Here is a 14,313-nt window from a genome sequence, read left to right as displayed (position 1 = left end):
AGGTCTATCCTGCTGGAAAAGAAGTCATATTACGTTAGGTTAGGACATGTATGGCAATACTCACACATAAATCTCTCTCTACTGAAGGGCACCTGAAGAACCTCAGGACCCTTGTGTCATGTCAAGGGGTTCAGCCTTGGATTAAATGCCAAGAACTCAGGACAGAGACAAAAGTACTGAATGCTCAGTCACTAGTGGAGCCAAGTAATGAGCACTATGAAGTCTATGCCATTGGTGTCAGGGGCTTGGGAGCCAGACGCATGGCTGGCTGGGGCCTGGAGAACCAGCTACTCTCCTCCAGTTCGGAGTCCTGGCCTTCCCTGTGGGGAACAAGCACAGCTGGTTCAATGTCCGCCTGCCCTGTCCGCCTGCCCTGAGGCCTCTAACTAGAAGGGGTTGTGGGGCCCCGTGTGTAGAAGCATCTGGCACTGTCACAGAAAATGAGACATAATAGGCAGTTTACTCTTGGCCAGACCTTATCCCTAACTTATCCCCAACTTGTTTAATGATCCTAACCCCGAACCACAAGCTGGGCGCCTCTTCATTATAATGCAGCTATTCGGATCCTACTTGCAGCTACGAGTAACTCCCTCTGCTGGGCCGTCACAGCACTTCAACCAACTCTTTCCTACATTACTTGCATATACTGTTCACCAGTCCCACAAAATTAAACCCTTTAGGCTTGCCTTACTAGTTCACACAGGAAAGGTACTTAAAATGTCAGACAAGCCCTGACTGTCAGGAAGCCAGCTACGGGCAATATGAAGCTAGAAAGCATGAAAAGAGGTTCCCTCAGAGGTCATGCAAGGAAGGACAGGGGAACAGCTGTGATTCATAAGATACCTAGTGTTCCTTTCAGAAAGCCTGTATGGTGCCAAACTGGTATGCCATTTCACCAAGGCCAGGGCCCCATGCTGGCAGAAAGCCTCAACCTTTAGCCAGAAGCCATGCTTATCTAGCAGAAGCAGGCACCCTGCCTCCCTGATTGCCATCCCTGAAGCTGGCCAATGACCCAAAACTCACGCTGTGGGGGTAGGTCTCGAGGATATTCCTTCTGTGTCACTGTCACCCACCTACCAATAATCCAAACCAACATTTTGGGTGCTTCAACCCTGCCCGCCTACTGGGAGAGCAGTGGACCAGAATTAATTAGAGGGCCCATGTAGGATAACACTTGTGGCACAAGACCCATCTTCGAGTCCTTCATGTCACCAGGAGAATCAACAAGCAGATTTGGCCCATGGAGCCTGCCGGGCCATGGGAACAAGCAACTGGGGAAGTCTGAAGTCCATGATTTACCACCGTCTGGGCTGGAAAAGGCCTTGATTTCCCCAGAGAAGCCATGACAGCAGCCAAGCAGGAAAAGCAAAGAGAGGTAGCTGTAAAGGTTGAGATTTGGGAAGCCTCATCCCACAGGGCTTTCTCACAGTCAAGGCATCAGGGAGAGGTGGATTCTTAAGTGCTCAGTTGGAAGGGCAGGCAGAAGGGGTAGGTCAAACCTGATGCTGACCAAGGGCACATGAGAATTGCTTCCCCAGTTTCCAGAGGCTCTGACAGGGCCCCAGCCCCCTCCCTCATTTCACAGGGACCCCACAGAAAGCAGAAGAGAAGGTTCTACTTATTGCCTTTCCCATTCAAATGTACTTCCCATTCCTCACAGTTCTCCGTAGTGTGCTCACACAGTTTTCTTCAGCTTTTATCACATTTATTTCCTATACCCCTCCACAAAAGCTAAGTCATTTCTATTCCCGATTTCTGTGCCACCACACACTGGTAATTTAGAGTCAAAAGCTTAGCAGAACATGCATCCTCTGTCCCTCTATTATCTCACTGGTAAACAGTATTCCTCACAAGCTTGTTAAGTTAGAAATGTATGGGAAGCACTTAGCCACGTGCCTAACCTCTACCAAGTATTCACTAAATACATGACACCATCCTCACCAGGCTGTGATTCTATGATGGGCTGCCCAGCGATCCCCCTCTTTTGTCCATTTAGGTTATTTCTGGCCTTTTATTACTACGAAAGTCCTGCTACGAAGGCAACATATGTAAAGGTAACATTACTTCCCCATGATCTTTTTGGGTTATGTTTCCTAAAGTGGACTTACCAAGCTGAGACAAATAATTCTTTGTAAAGATGTTTCTAGATTATTTCCCCCCCAATTTGTAACGAAGCCACACTAATGACCATCTTCTTTCCTTTCCCACTGTGAAACTTCTGGTCAGTGAAGACAGGATGACTGAGTCCACAAGGAGAGGCAAGGTATTTGTGGGGCTAAGAATATTCACATTTACTTTCTGATAAAACCATCATAAACAAGGCATTCTCATTTAATGTACAGATTCCTTTTCCACGTTCTGTCTTGTCTCCTTAGCAGCTCACTTGTGTTAGGATGATGAGAACTAGGAAGTACCCAAGTCTTTTGGAAAGGCACAACCTAACCAGGATAACCGCTCTGGTATGCCACTGCCCAGAGCCACATTCAACCTTGTGACTCTGAGGCATGAGTCTGGTGCCACATGACTAATCCGTGAAGCTCAAGCATTTGTAAATAGTGTATTAAAAACATCCTGGACTGAAAACAGGTGTTAGTAAACTGCCCTTGAACGGCAATTAAGACAAACCCTACACACCACTGAGTTGTTTGTTTACATATCCCGAAGGGGTTAAAGAATCAACTCATTGCTGGTGGTGTCAAGCCCTAAGCCCCAGCATTTCAGGAAGAAGAGTTCCATTTTTCATCTTCTAAATCATACTGTCTGATCCAAGAATAAAGTAAAACAAGATACAAAAACAAGTCTTTAGGTCCTATTCTGCAGTTAGGTCCCATTTTTAGTACCCCTTTTAAGATTTGGAATAATGTGTGCCAGATAGTTAGCTCTTCTCTCGCTTTCCTTAAGTTGAATAACTTGAGTCCTGTCCCCATAGCACATTCCCCAAATCTTCAACACCTTTCCCCTTTCACCTCTGGAGCCTGGGATTGGAGACCTTCCCAGCCTCTTTCCAACCACCCCAGCCCACCCCCCAGCTTCCCTCTTTTTAGGGGAACAGGCACAGCTTCAGTCCCCTAGACTGTGGTAGACTGAATCACAGGAGTCTACTCTGACTCATTAGTTTCAGAAACATCCCACAATAGCACCTATTAATCAGCCTGACAGGCAACTTCAGCTGTCATTCATAGTTACCTTAAGTCTCTGATTGAAAGCATCAAACAGCAGTTTGATCCCGTCCTGAGTCAGGTTAAGGATGAGGTCATGGCTTAGAGGAGACTGAAAAACAAAAAATAAAGCATACTGAACAATTTACTCAACAGCAACTACTGAAAACCTTGCAAATCTAAATGCAATGCACAGGGATTATGGAAGTGCAGAGATCCCCACCCTCACCCAACAAACTGTTGTGTAAATGCAGTGTCCTCTGCTTCCTAATACTGGATGAAAAGAGCCTCTTTCTTCTAGGCTTTGAGCAGTAATACCTAAGGGAAAGGGCCAAGATTTTATGTGAATATACAGGCCTTTTTTTTTTTTTTGAAGGTCTGGGGTCCACATCTATACAGCCTGGGTTTATCTATCAAACCCAGAGAGCAATCAGTGAGGAACACAGGCCGGGTAAAAGGGCCTTGCTACGACTCAAATCTGTCAGGTGATGTTCAATGCATGTCAGCTGAACCTATGTCCATTCACTTCCAGGCTGTTTGTGCCATCCACAGGAAATATGTTCTATACTTTGACTGCTTTAAGCCACAAAGAAATACTTTGTGCTGTTTATATATGAAATGACACCTTACTCTTTCTTTCCCTCACCCCGCCATCCCATATCACATGTGCTTCCTTCTGAAAAGCCCAAATCTAAGATCTAAGGAGTCGTATTTCTACATTTGCCCCTTCTGAGTCCTGGGGGGAGGGGAGCAGCAGCACAAAGCAGTGGACAGAGCCGGCCTTGAGTACTGGTTAGCTGGTGACCTTAAGTGACTCTCAACACTTCTCTGAGCTCTAGTTTCTTCATGGGAATACCATCATCCCTTCCCCCAGGGTTGTTGTGGGAACAGAGATAGTAGGTCTAGACAGCAGGAGACAGGGCACCAAGCACAGCACTTAGCATACAGTACTCTTTCATCAAGTCTGCATCACCACCCTGCTTCTGCCCCAATGCAGTCAATTCAAGGTCTTGACATCTGAAGCCATTTCACAGCCCTGAAACAAGCTGGCCAGCAGAAAAAAAAAACCCCAACATCCAAAACCTTGCCCCTCCTTTAAACTGGCACACAGCCCTCAAAAGAGTTTAGAAGTTTTTTTAATAGAGCCTCCCAAGGTAGGCACAATGAATGATGGAAGTGTGGCTGTCAGAGACAGATATGTAGGCTGCAAGGCCAGGTGTCACTGGCGTCGGCCTCACTGTGAAAATTCTCTCCAGGGACACCTGGGTGGCTCAGTTGGTTAAGCGTCTACCTTTGGCTCAGGTTGTGATCCTAGGGTCCTGGGATCGAGCCCCACCTTGGACTCCCTGTTCAGTGGAGAGCCTGCTTCTCCCTCTTCCTCTGCCACTCTTTAAAACGAATCTTGTAAAGCAAAGCAAAGAAAATAAAAGAAAAAAAAAAAATCTCTCCAAAGAGCCTTCTGTGATTAGCTCAGACTGTTTGTTCCCTTTTACCCCAATGATCTTCACAAGGTAGCAGGCCCAGTTGGCACCACCATGCCTGGCAAACTAGAAGAAAGAATGTTGTAATTTTCCAGCAGGTACGTATGAATGTCTAAAACCATCAGGTGTCAATCAAGATAATACAAAAATGAACTCTGACCTTAGGTCACTTATTCTCAACCCAGAACACATTTCTGAGAGGGCTACTCCACGGCAGTAAGCAGGATGAAGCAGTATTATAGCATCCTTCAAGATCCTTGCTTGGAGGAGGAATGATGGGAGGATCTCAATTTTCTTACACTCTCCCAAGAGCTGATCATTTTTCTCCCAACATCATGACAATTCAGGACATAACTAGATAATTTTCAAAAGCAAGCAATTTATCCTCACAACCATTATTTTATTAGTATTTTATATCTCCAGAACCAAAGTATACCTTTACCATATGATGTTTAAGCAGTCCCTTCCAGTGACCCAGAACTATTCAGTGCTCCACATGAAACAGTTTGGTAAAGCTGTTAACTCTTCATTAACGCTTTTCCCCCTAAGAAAGATAGGACTTACTTGATATATACATTTAACTTCCAAGGTGTGATATGCTAGGGATAAGAAGATATTTCTGAAACATCTATTGGGGCCAAACTATTCTTCACACTTGATGGGAGCAAGGAGACAGATGGGAAAGGAAGGGAAGGAGGTGCAGAGGACGGGACCCAATTTAAGAAGCACTACATCAGAGCTCTGAGACACCACCTCTTCTTGATCCTCATCAAAAGGTTATTCTATTCTAGGGTGCCTGGCTGGCTCAGTCAGAGGAGTATGAGGCTGTTGATCTTGGAGTCATGAGTTTGAGCCCCACAATGAGTGTAGAGATTACTTAAAATAAAAAAAAAAATTAAAATAAAAAAAGATTACTCTATTACAAGAAAACTATATCTACATTACAGAAGGAGAACCAGACTGGTTAATAACTTGCCAAAGTTGCATGGCTAAGAAATAGGAAGAGCAAGGATCCGAACCATGGACTCAAAAACCCATGTTTTCTAACTGATGCCAGTTGCTTAGAAGATATCAGCGGAAATGAGCTCAAAGCTAAAACTACTATGTGTACCTGAAGATTGGAACAACAGACAACAAAGGTAGTGAAATAAGAAATAAATTTCATTCTAAAAAATTAATTAAATTAATTAATTTAATTAAATTGATTAATTAAAATTAATTAAACCAGGGTGCCTGGATGGCTCAGTGGGTTAAAGTCTCTGCTTTCGGCTCAGGTCATGATCTCAAGGTCCTGGGATCGAGCCCCACATTGGGCTCTCTGCTCAGCGGGGAGCCTGCTTCCCTTCCTCTCTCTCTGCCTGCCTCTCTGCCTACTTGTGATCTCTGTCAAATAAATAAATAAAAATCTTTAAAATAATGAATTAAACCTATTTTCAAATGCATCTAATTTGGGGGTGCTCAAATCTGATTTCACTGAATATGCAGGAGATATATGCTCAAGAAGCAAGCCTATTATTCCTGTTTGGATGGTTGCTAATTGTCATGAGTAATTCCCTCATGGTCTAACACTGAAAGTCAGAGTAGGTTAGCGATCATCTGAGAGCGATAAACAGGAAAAGTCACCATCCTTCACTTTATAAATGAGAAAACACTGACACTGTGGCTCAAGGAACCTCTTGGTCCACTCTTAGAAGTCCCTTATTCCATGGTAGGCACCACAAGAATATCTAAGCTCTTGCTTGGAGATTATGCATTCCCTGTCTCAGGAAGACCCTTTCTATAGAGTCTCTCTCACTAGGCTGCAAGAGGAGTACTGCACTGCAGAATAATGACTAGACATTGATGAGAGGCTCAACCTTGACACTAGGCCAAAGTGGACAGCCTCACAGAATCTCATTCACCTCTAATCCACAACATTCTTCAAGTCAAAAATAAACAGTCATGTGCTTTAGTATCTGAAACTAATTAGAACAAAGGGAACTAAAATGATCAAAATGGTACTCCAAAGGTCTCAAAGAAGTGAGTGAGGACACCCTGTAGCATGTATAGGCTCAAAACTATTTATTCCCTGGGGTGCCTGGGTGGCTCAGTCCATTAAGCATCTGCCTTCAGCTCAGGTCATGATCCTAGGGTCCTGGGATCAAGTCCTGCATCAGGCTCCCTGCTCAGCGAGGAGGCTGCTTCGCCCTCTGCCACTCCCCCTGCTTGTGCTCTCTCTGTCAAATAAATAAAATACTTAAAAAACCAAAACAATACAAACATCTTTATTCCCTGAAATTTGTGATATATGGGGTACCATAAAGGTTGCTCCACACCGCAATACATGGTCTGTGTCACTGAAGAATCACAGGTTTCAGAGAGTTCAGTAGAAGGTAGATTGTATTTTTATTTTTTTTTTTTTTTATTTTTTTTTTTTAAAGATTTTATTTATTTATTTGACAGACAGATCACAAGCAGGCGGAGGGGCAGGCAGAGAGAGAGGAGGAAGCAGGCTTCCTGCGGAGCAGAGAGGCCGATGTGGGGCTCGATCCCAGGACCCTGAGATCACGACCTGAGCCAAAGGCAGAGGCTTAACCCGCTGAGCCACCCAGGCGCCCCTAGATTGTATTTTTAGAGTGATAAATAATCTTATTTCTAAAAGCCCATAAAAAATAGTCTCTAACTTTACATATAAAACCAAGTACAAAAAATCCTGATGATCAGAAAGTACTCTGGTGTAACATATACATTCTTTCTAGAAACGGAAAAGGTCTTTGTAGATACATGTAACATTTTATAATAGGGGTTAATTCCTGGCACAACTGACCAACACTTAATAGAGACCACCATAAATCAGACCAAAAAAAAGCAAAATATGAACTATGTCCTTAATTTGGAGCCAATATTTTGATATATGATCTCATGTATCAGATCATTCTCACTAAAGTAGTGAGCTACACCTGCTTCTTTTCAAGTCTGGAGTGCTCTGCTGGCTAGAAATTTGTATTCAACAACTTTGAACACAAACCAATCAACAGAGCAGAAAAGATTATTTTAAATAAAAAAGTGGAAGACAAGCATCCTAGAAGACAAGACAGTCCCAGAGGTGACCTCCCACTGAAATGTCCCTGTCTAAGGACCAGTTGGTAAGTCAAACCACATAAAAAAAAAATAGCAGTTATTATTGCTCTTCCAAACCCGGCAGCACTAGATTATCAAGATGAAAAGTTTCAGAATTGAAGAAAATGTACTTGGGAACTGACTAGTGCTAGAGATTCTCCCATTCAAATACAATGACCAAGCAATCTCTGCCAGTCTGCCTCTCCCAGAGCATCAGCCTCTGGAGGTGACTCATGATGAGGAATGCTATTTCAGTAAACAAAGCAGCTACCACTCACCTGTTCACTGTAGAGAACCTGGACATTTTTGATGATGCGACAGTGCTTCTGAAGAATGGCTACTGCCTGAGCCAGAGGCATTCCTGAAATAAAGCAAGGACACCTGTGTGGTTACTTGGGCTATCCATTTACTGACATCTATCTTCATAATAGGCATCAGTCCCTGCAGTAAAGCCTGGGATGGGAGGTGGGGGCACCAAGGTCTATAAACGTATGAGTAAATAAAAGTTCAGTAAGCAGCAAGGGCTAAAATAAAGTCAGCAGCAAGCACTAAGGGAACAACTGGGTTGTGAATATACAAAAGAGATTCTTGGAAATGAGAAGTACTGCGCTGATCCCAAAAGATCCCAAAGGATCCCAAAGGACTCAGAGAAGGCAATGTCAGCATGAACTAAAGAACAATGAGAAAAGTACAGTCTACATGACTTGCTTTGGAGACCAAGGTTCTGGTTATCCTTCTACCAGGAATTACATATAACGTAGGGCAGGTTCCTTCATCTCTTTCTTTCTGGCATGTTTCCTCATCTCTCAAATGAAGAGTCTGCAGAAGCACATGACTTATAAAGGCTCATTTAAAAAGTTAAAAATCATACATCTATCAGAACCAACTTAATTTACTAAGGATTTCACTGGATCCTTACTCATCAACCCACAAATCCTCTAAGTCTTAACACTTGATTTTTGAACTCATGGCCCACTATAAACAAATTTATATATGCCAATTTAAGAAATCCAAATCCCAACAATACCTCCAAGATCCGAGGGACTACCAAAAAGTATGTTTTCAGAGTCCAATACATTTCAAACAAGAAGAAACTTACAGAGAGACAATCCAAAACAAGTCCCAGACAAAATCCAAAATCAAGACTCACAGTTTTATGAATCCAAGGACAGTGTGTGTTATTCACCATTCTCTTGATCCCCAACACCCAGCACAGGGTTGACCACCTGGTGGCTGTTGGATAAATATTTATTCAGCCACGCTGATGTACAAAGGAGTAGGTAGTAAGAGAAAGGGAGAAGGAGGTACCACCATATGACCTCAGGTAAACACAGTGGCTCACATTCAAGATCAGTTTCCTCTGATTCTAGGAGAGATGTGCAGAAAAGACCTTACACACAAATAATAGACAGTTATAAAAACACATGGTCTATTTATATTTAAACAATGATCTAACCTTGCCTTCATTTGATGGTCCATTCTACAGTTTGAAGAAAGTTAGAGAAACCAGACCTTAACATAAGGCACTTTCCAGCCTTCTATAACATAGAGCCTGGTACAAAGTAAAGGCTTAATAAATGTTTGTTGACAATATGAACAAACTGCACACATCACTCAGCTCTGCCATTCCTGAAATGGAGGAGCATCTATGCTGTCTCTCCCAAAAGGACTGGGAAAACATCCATGTGTTAGGTGCCCACTTAGGTGCTGAGGAATAGAAGGCCACATGGCTTCTCTGGCCCACATGGCATAAATCAGTTTCTCAAGGGAGGATTCTTTTCCAATTAACCACATCAAATCCATAGCCTTGGAATCCTTGGGTCCTCAGGTCCTGAGTCACTTGGGGGAGGAACTCATCTGGAAGAGACAAAGCAGCTACAATGGCCAGTTGTCACACAGCTATTGATAAAGGAAGGCTAAAAGTCCTCTAAAGGGAACCAAACATATGTACAGCAAAGAAACTAGAGTACTGTCCTACTTCTAACAGAGCTACCTAGCCCAAGAAAGGGTATGTCAACCTTCTAAATTGTATACATCCTATGTTTTATAGATCTCATCATTTACCTTATAACCCTTCAAGAGTTTCCCACTACAGGGCAATAAAACTCAAACAACATGCCATCACCTAAAGTTCTTGAATATTCTGGATCTTGTCCACCTCTATCTTTCTTTCCACTGCTCATCGTGCCTCCCTTTGTTCCCGGCACATGTCAAACTCTTTCCTACCTTATGTCTCTGTGCTAGCTCAGACTCTGCTGGAATGTTCTTCCCATAGTTGGTTTCTTCTCATTCTTCAGCTCTTGACTCTCAGCTCACTTCCCCAACTGCCTTAACTAATAAAGCCCCCCATTCAGTTTATTTATCTGTTAGTCTCCTCTATACCCTGAGGACAGAACCACTATCTATCTTACTCACTACTATATCCCCAGCACCCAGTCACTGTGCCTGGCACAAAGCAGGTGGTCCCATGTGTTTGTTGAACCTTGATTGAGTGAAACAAAGCAATTAGGGGACATGTAAATCCTGTACCATAGACCCTAGTGACCACTCTCTCATTCCGAGTACTCTCATTCTGTCTCTACACACACACACACAGTCTTTCCTGCTGTTCCCCTAACTTTCCCAGGTCTCTATGATGGGCAATGCTTCCTTCTGCCTATCCCTCATTCACTCATCCAACCAACCACCTGGTTTCTGACTTACATCTCAATCTGTTTTCTATATAAATCTAAAGGCAAATAAAAAGTAGACAGATTAACAGTAACTCTTCATCATCTTTTCAATCTCAGTTCTCCACTGTATTCTGGGTCTTAATACCTCTAATATCTACCCAGTCACTCAAGCCAGAAGCCTCTAGATTCCTTTTCCACCTCCCCAAATCTAGTCTCTTTCTTCCTAAACCCATGTCCACAACACACTTCTCTAACCTTCACTTCACCTTCTTTTCCCTTGGACCCCAAAGTCCTTGGTAGTATCCCAGGTAGCTACCACTATAGAGCACTGGGAATTTGGAAAACCCATTTTTTCTTCCATTAGTGTATCACGCTCTAATTATAATACCAAACTGGTTATAGTTCCCTACACACACAATCTTTCCCACTGTTTCATTTTGTTTTGAATTTGACTGGAAAATTCTTATCTATAGAGACATTGTAGAGAGAAACCTGGCAGATTTCTGATTGCGCTTTCCTGGTGCTCACTGGCTCCAGGAATGGCACTGACTACTGTAAGTAGAAAAAAAGCCCTCCCTGAATCTCCAGGTCAGGTCAAGTCTTTTTTCCCCTTCTAAAGCACCCTATACAACCTCCACCTCATTTTAATAAAATGTACTATTGCTGTAACCCTTCCCTCACACGAAACTCTTCAGGGCACATGACCATTTCTTATTCACTTTTTGATGTTTGTAAGCAGAGTCCACAGAGGTATATATGCTACCTTCAATGGAGTGAGCCTTCAGCTTCTCTAGAACAATTCAGATACATGCACCCACACCAATACATTCTCCAAGTCTTACTGAAAACATTCCAAGTTTGTACTACCTTTATTCACTCACTAGTCAAGCCATCAGTGGCATTTTCAGCGATTCCTCTTTGCCTAGGTTTTCCTGCCCCTGTGTTGTTGCCATTTCCCTAATCTCCCCAAATCACACAAAGGCCAGGAGGGCAGCCAAGAAGCTGGATGCAGCTCCCCACTGCGATGCCAAGCAGAAGATGGCAAGGGCTAGATGCATCTGCATTTGCAGAGATTCCATAAAGAACAGAGACAAAGCTGAGCCAACTGTCAGAAGGACAGAGCGGTGGGAAGCAGTATCTCCCTGTTCAGGTACCGACTTTTCATCATCGCTACCTTTCTGAGCCTGTTCCTCATCTGGCAAATGGAGATTACACTGTTGAGTTGTGGTGACTTTAGTTAAGTACTGCCTGGTTCTCTGGCCTAGGAAGGTAATTCTAAAGCACAGATCCACTTCTTAGACCTATTTGTACCTATCAGCTCCAACTGCAGTTTAGGTATGTTGAGGGTTGGGGAGAAGACTGACAGAGGGAAAAATCTTTTTCTTCCTTTTTTTTTTTAACCTGAGGAAGTTAAAATAATCATAATCTTTCAGGAAGATATGCTTTAAAACTGTAGATTTTTTTTTTTAAAAGATTTTACTTTTAAGTAATCTCTATACCCAAGGTGGGGCTTGAACCTACTTGAGATCAAGAGTCACATGCTTTACCAAGTAAGCCAGCCTAGGCCCCTAGAAATGCAGATTTTTAAGACCCACAAGAAAATCATTAAAACCAAGCCACCTCTATGAGGTTTCCCTCAAAGTTCAATTCTGGGCCACTCTACAGAAATATTCTTTTCACTGTTGTTGTCATTTAGATATTCAGACAGTTTGAAGGAAGTACCCAAAACCTTGACTTCTGGAAACTGGCAAAGTTAGAAGTAGGTGTTAAGGTATCTAAATAACAGGTGACAGAAGAACCCTTGCTCTTCCACCCAGCTTTTTTTTTTTTTTAATTAAAATCCTGGTCTCAAGTGACATTCTTTTTATTTTTATTTTAAGTAAACTCTACCCACCAATGTGGGTCTGCAGCTCCCAACTCCTGAGGTCAAGAGTTGCATTCTCTACTGACCAAGCCAGCCAGCCATCCCTCAAATGACATTCTAATCACGCCTTTCTGCCAAGAGACTCTACCACTGAGATGCACAAACTAGATGTATCATCAAGCACAGTTTGAAGCTATGGTTGTGGTTCTCTTCCCTGTGAAGTACTGGTATGAGAAGCTGTTAGTAGGAGAGGTTCTTAAATAGAAGGCAAACAGCATCAGCATATGAACGAGTCTGGAGGCAAATATATCACTGGCCTCCCAATCAAGCTCTTGGTGCTTCACAAGAGGCCAAACTGTTTTATACCAGCTAAAACTTTGAGACGAACTCTGCAGGAGTGGTGTAATTTATGAGAGAAACTGCCTAAGACCTCTCCATAAAACTGGCTCCTATAACCTAGAGGCTTGTAGTTCAGTTCGTTCATGGAGACACGGAGCACCAGCATGGTCCTACCAGCATCTATTGTGCAGTTACTCATCTAGCCTGTCTCCACTGAAAAGAGTCCTCAGATTCAAGGATGAGCCCAAACAAGCAGGTCACTCAGTCCAGCAACCCAAATTAGTGGGGCAGAAGGTGAAGTGTGCACAAAAAATAACACCAACACCTGCTCCATACCTCCTTTGCCTAGGTGCTACACTAGAGTCAGCGGATGCACGTACTTGTATATATAAAGGTAGTGAAGTTGGGAATAGTTAATACTGGGCCAAACTGCGTTTTACACAAACTAAATGTTACTCTCCTTGAATTCTTATTTCATTAAACCTTCAACTCTCTCTGCTGAGGTCTGGGTTTAGGATTACACCACACATCGACCACATTAAAAACGAGAAGGAAACAAGTCACAAGTTCCTTGAATACACAAACTCTTCTCACCTCCCTTGACTAGATCCCTAACATGTGATTAAGGATCTGACCCTAGCTTTCCCCTAGGGACGAGGGAACCCACAGCCCAGAAAAGCAAAACGCGACCGACTACTGCAGCGTTTAAGGGTGTCAGTCACTTCTTAGCTATTATATCTGTAAAATGGAAATAGGAAAAACAACAGGACGGACCCTCAGACCCCAAGGAGGCATACTCGAGATAATTATGCACAGAAGCAGGGTCTGGCCTTGATAAGTGTCTGGGGAGTGTCGGCCATTGTTGTTATTATTTCTACTGTACCACTGCCCCAGAAGAAGCTCTTCTGAAGCCTGAAGCGAGGGCGTCAAGGCCAGGACGAGCGACAGACTGGCGGGTCTGGCCGGTAGGAATGGGTAACTTAGTGCCCGGAGCCCGAAGAGGCGAGAAGCAGCGGGCGCAGGGAAATAAGGGGCAGAGACCAGAAACAGGAAAGGCCTTGAGGGAAGTAAAAGGCAGAGCAAGGTCCTGAAGTAGGACCCCAGACTCACCCAGCGTGAATTCCCATTGCTCGTTCCCCAGAGAGCGTTCGGGCACCACCTCCAGATCCAGCATTGGTTCAGCTCGCCGGGCCGGGGCGGCCTCCCTGCAGCAACGCAGATGGGACCGAAGCTGGGGAGACAAAGCAGCGACTGATCTGCCGTCCCCGCTGGCCTGGTTGTCCGCCTACTCCTTGACCACCGGCGGCACCAGCCCAAAACCACACCTCAGGTCAGCAGAGCTCAGCTCAGCTCAGCTCACCTCACCGGTAGCAGCCTCAGCAGCAGGGACAGCGGCCGCAGCCGAAGCGTCTGCCGCAAAACTGGCGTGCGGCGTCGTAAAGCGTGGTGGGGGCGGGGCTAAGGCGGGATTTCAATCGCGGAGCGGTGGGGAGGGAGGAGCTCAAGGCGGAGTCAGGCACGCGCGAAATGCTGTGAAAGTCCGATCCAAGGCTGAAGGAAAACAGTACCGCCCAGAAGGGTGGGCGCTGGTGGGAAGGGGCTTCCATACTCCGTGAAACCTCACATTTGCACACCACACTGCACACATTTCACATGTCTACACAAGGATGTGCATACCACGTAATACACAAATGTGACGT

The 14,313-nt window shown here is 44.1% G+C and overlaps 1 protein-coding gene across 1 annotated transcript in view; it reads right to left on the bottom strand.

Moving 5' to 3' along the window:
- The window catches only part of C19H16orf70 (chromosome 19 C16orf70 homolog), a 29,045-nt gene extending 14,975 nt beyond the window's left edge, over nucleotides 1-14,070 (bottom strand). Inside the window, exons 1-4 of the mRNA XM_032325038.1 lie at nucleotides 13,974-14,070; nucleotides 13,724-13,844; nucleotides 8,017-8,099; nucleotides 3,187-3,270 (exon numbers count right to left, since the gene is read on the bottom strand). Of these exons, the coding sequence (XP_032180929.1) occupies nucleotides 3,187-3,270; nucleotides 8,017-8,099; nucleotides 13,724-13,787 (231 nt within the window). The 5' untranslated portion in view covers nucleotides 13,788-13,844; nucleotides 13,974-14,070. The remainder of the gene's footprint in view (nucleotides 1-3,186; nucleotides 3,271-8,016; nucleotides 8,100-13,723; nucleotides 13,845-13,973) is intronic.
- Between the last annotated feature and the right edge of the window lie 243 nt (nucleotides 14,071-14,313).

This window comes from Mustela erminea, chromosome 19, assembly GCF_009829155.1.
Source record: "Mustela erminea isolate mMusErm1 chromosome 19, mMusErm1.Pri, whole genome shotgun sequence".
Classification (NCBI taxonomy): Eukaryota; Metazoa; Chordata; class Mammalia; order Carnivora; family Mustelidae; genus Mustela; species Mustela erminea.
Note: the sequence above shows the minus strand (reverse complement) of the source record. Positions and strands in the feature narration are given on the sequence as shown.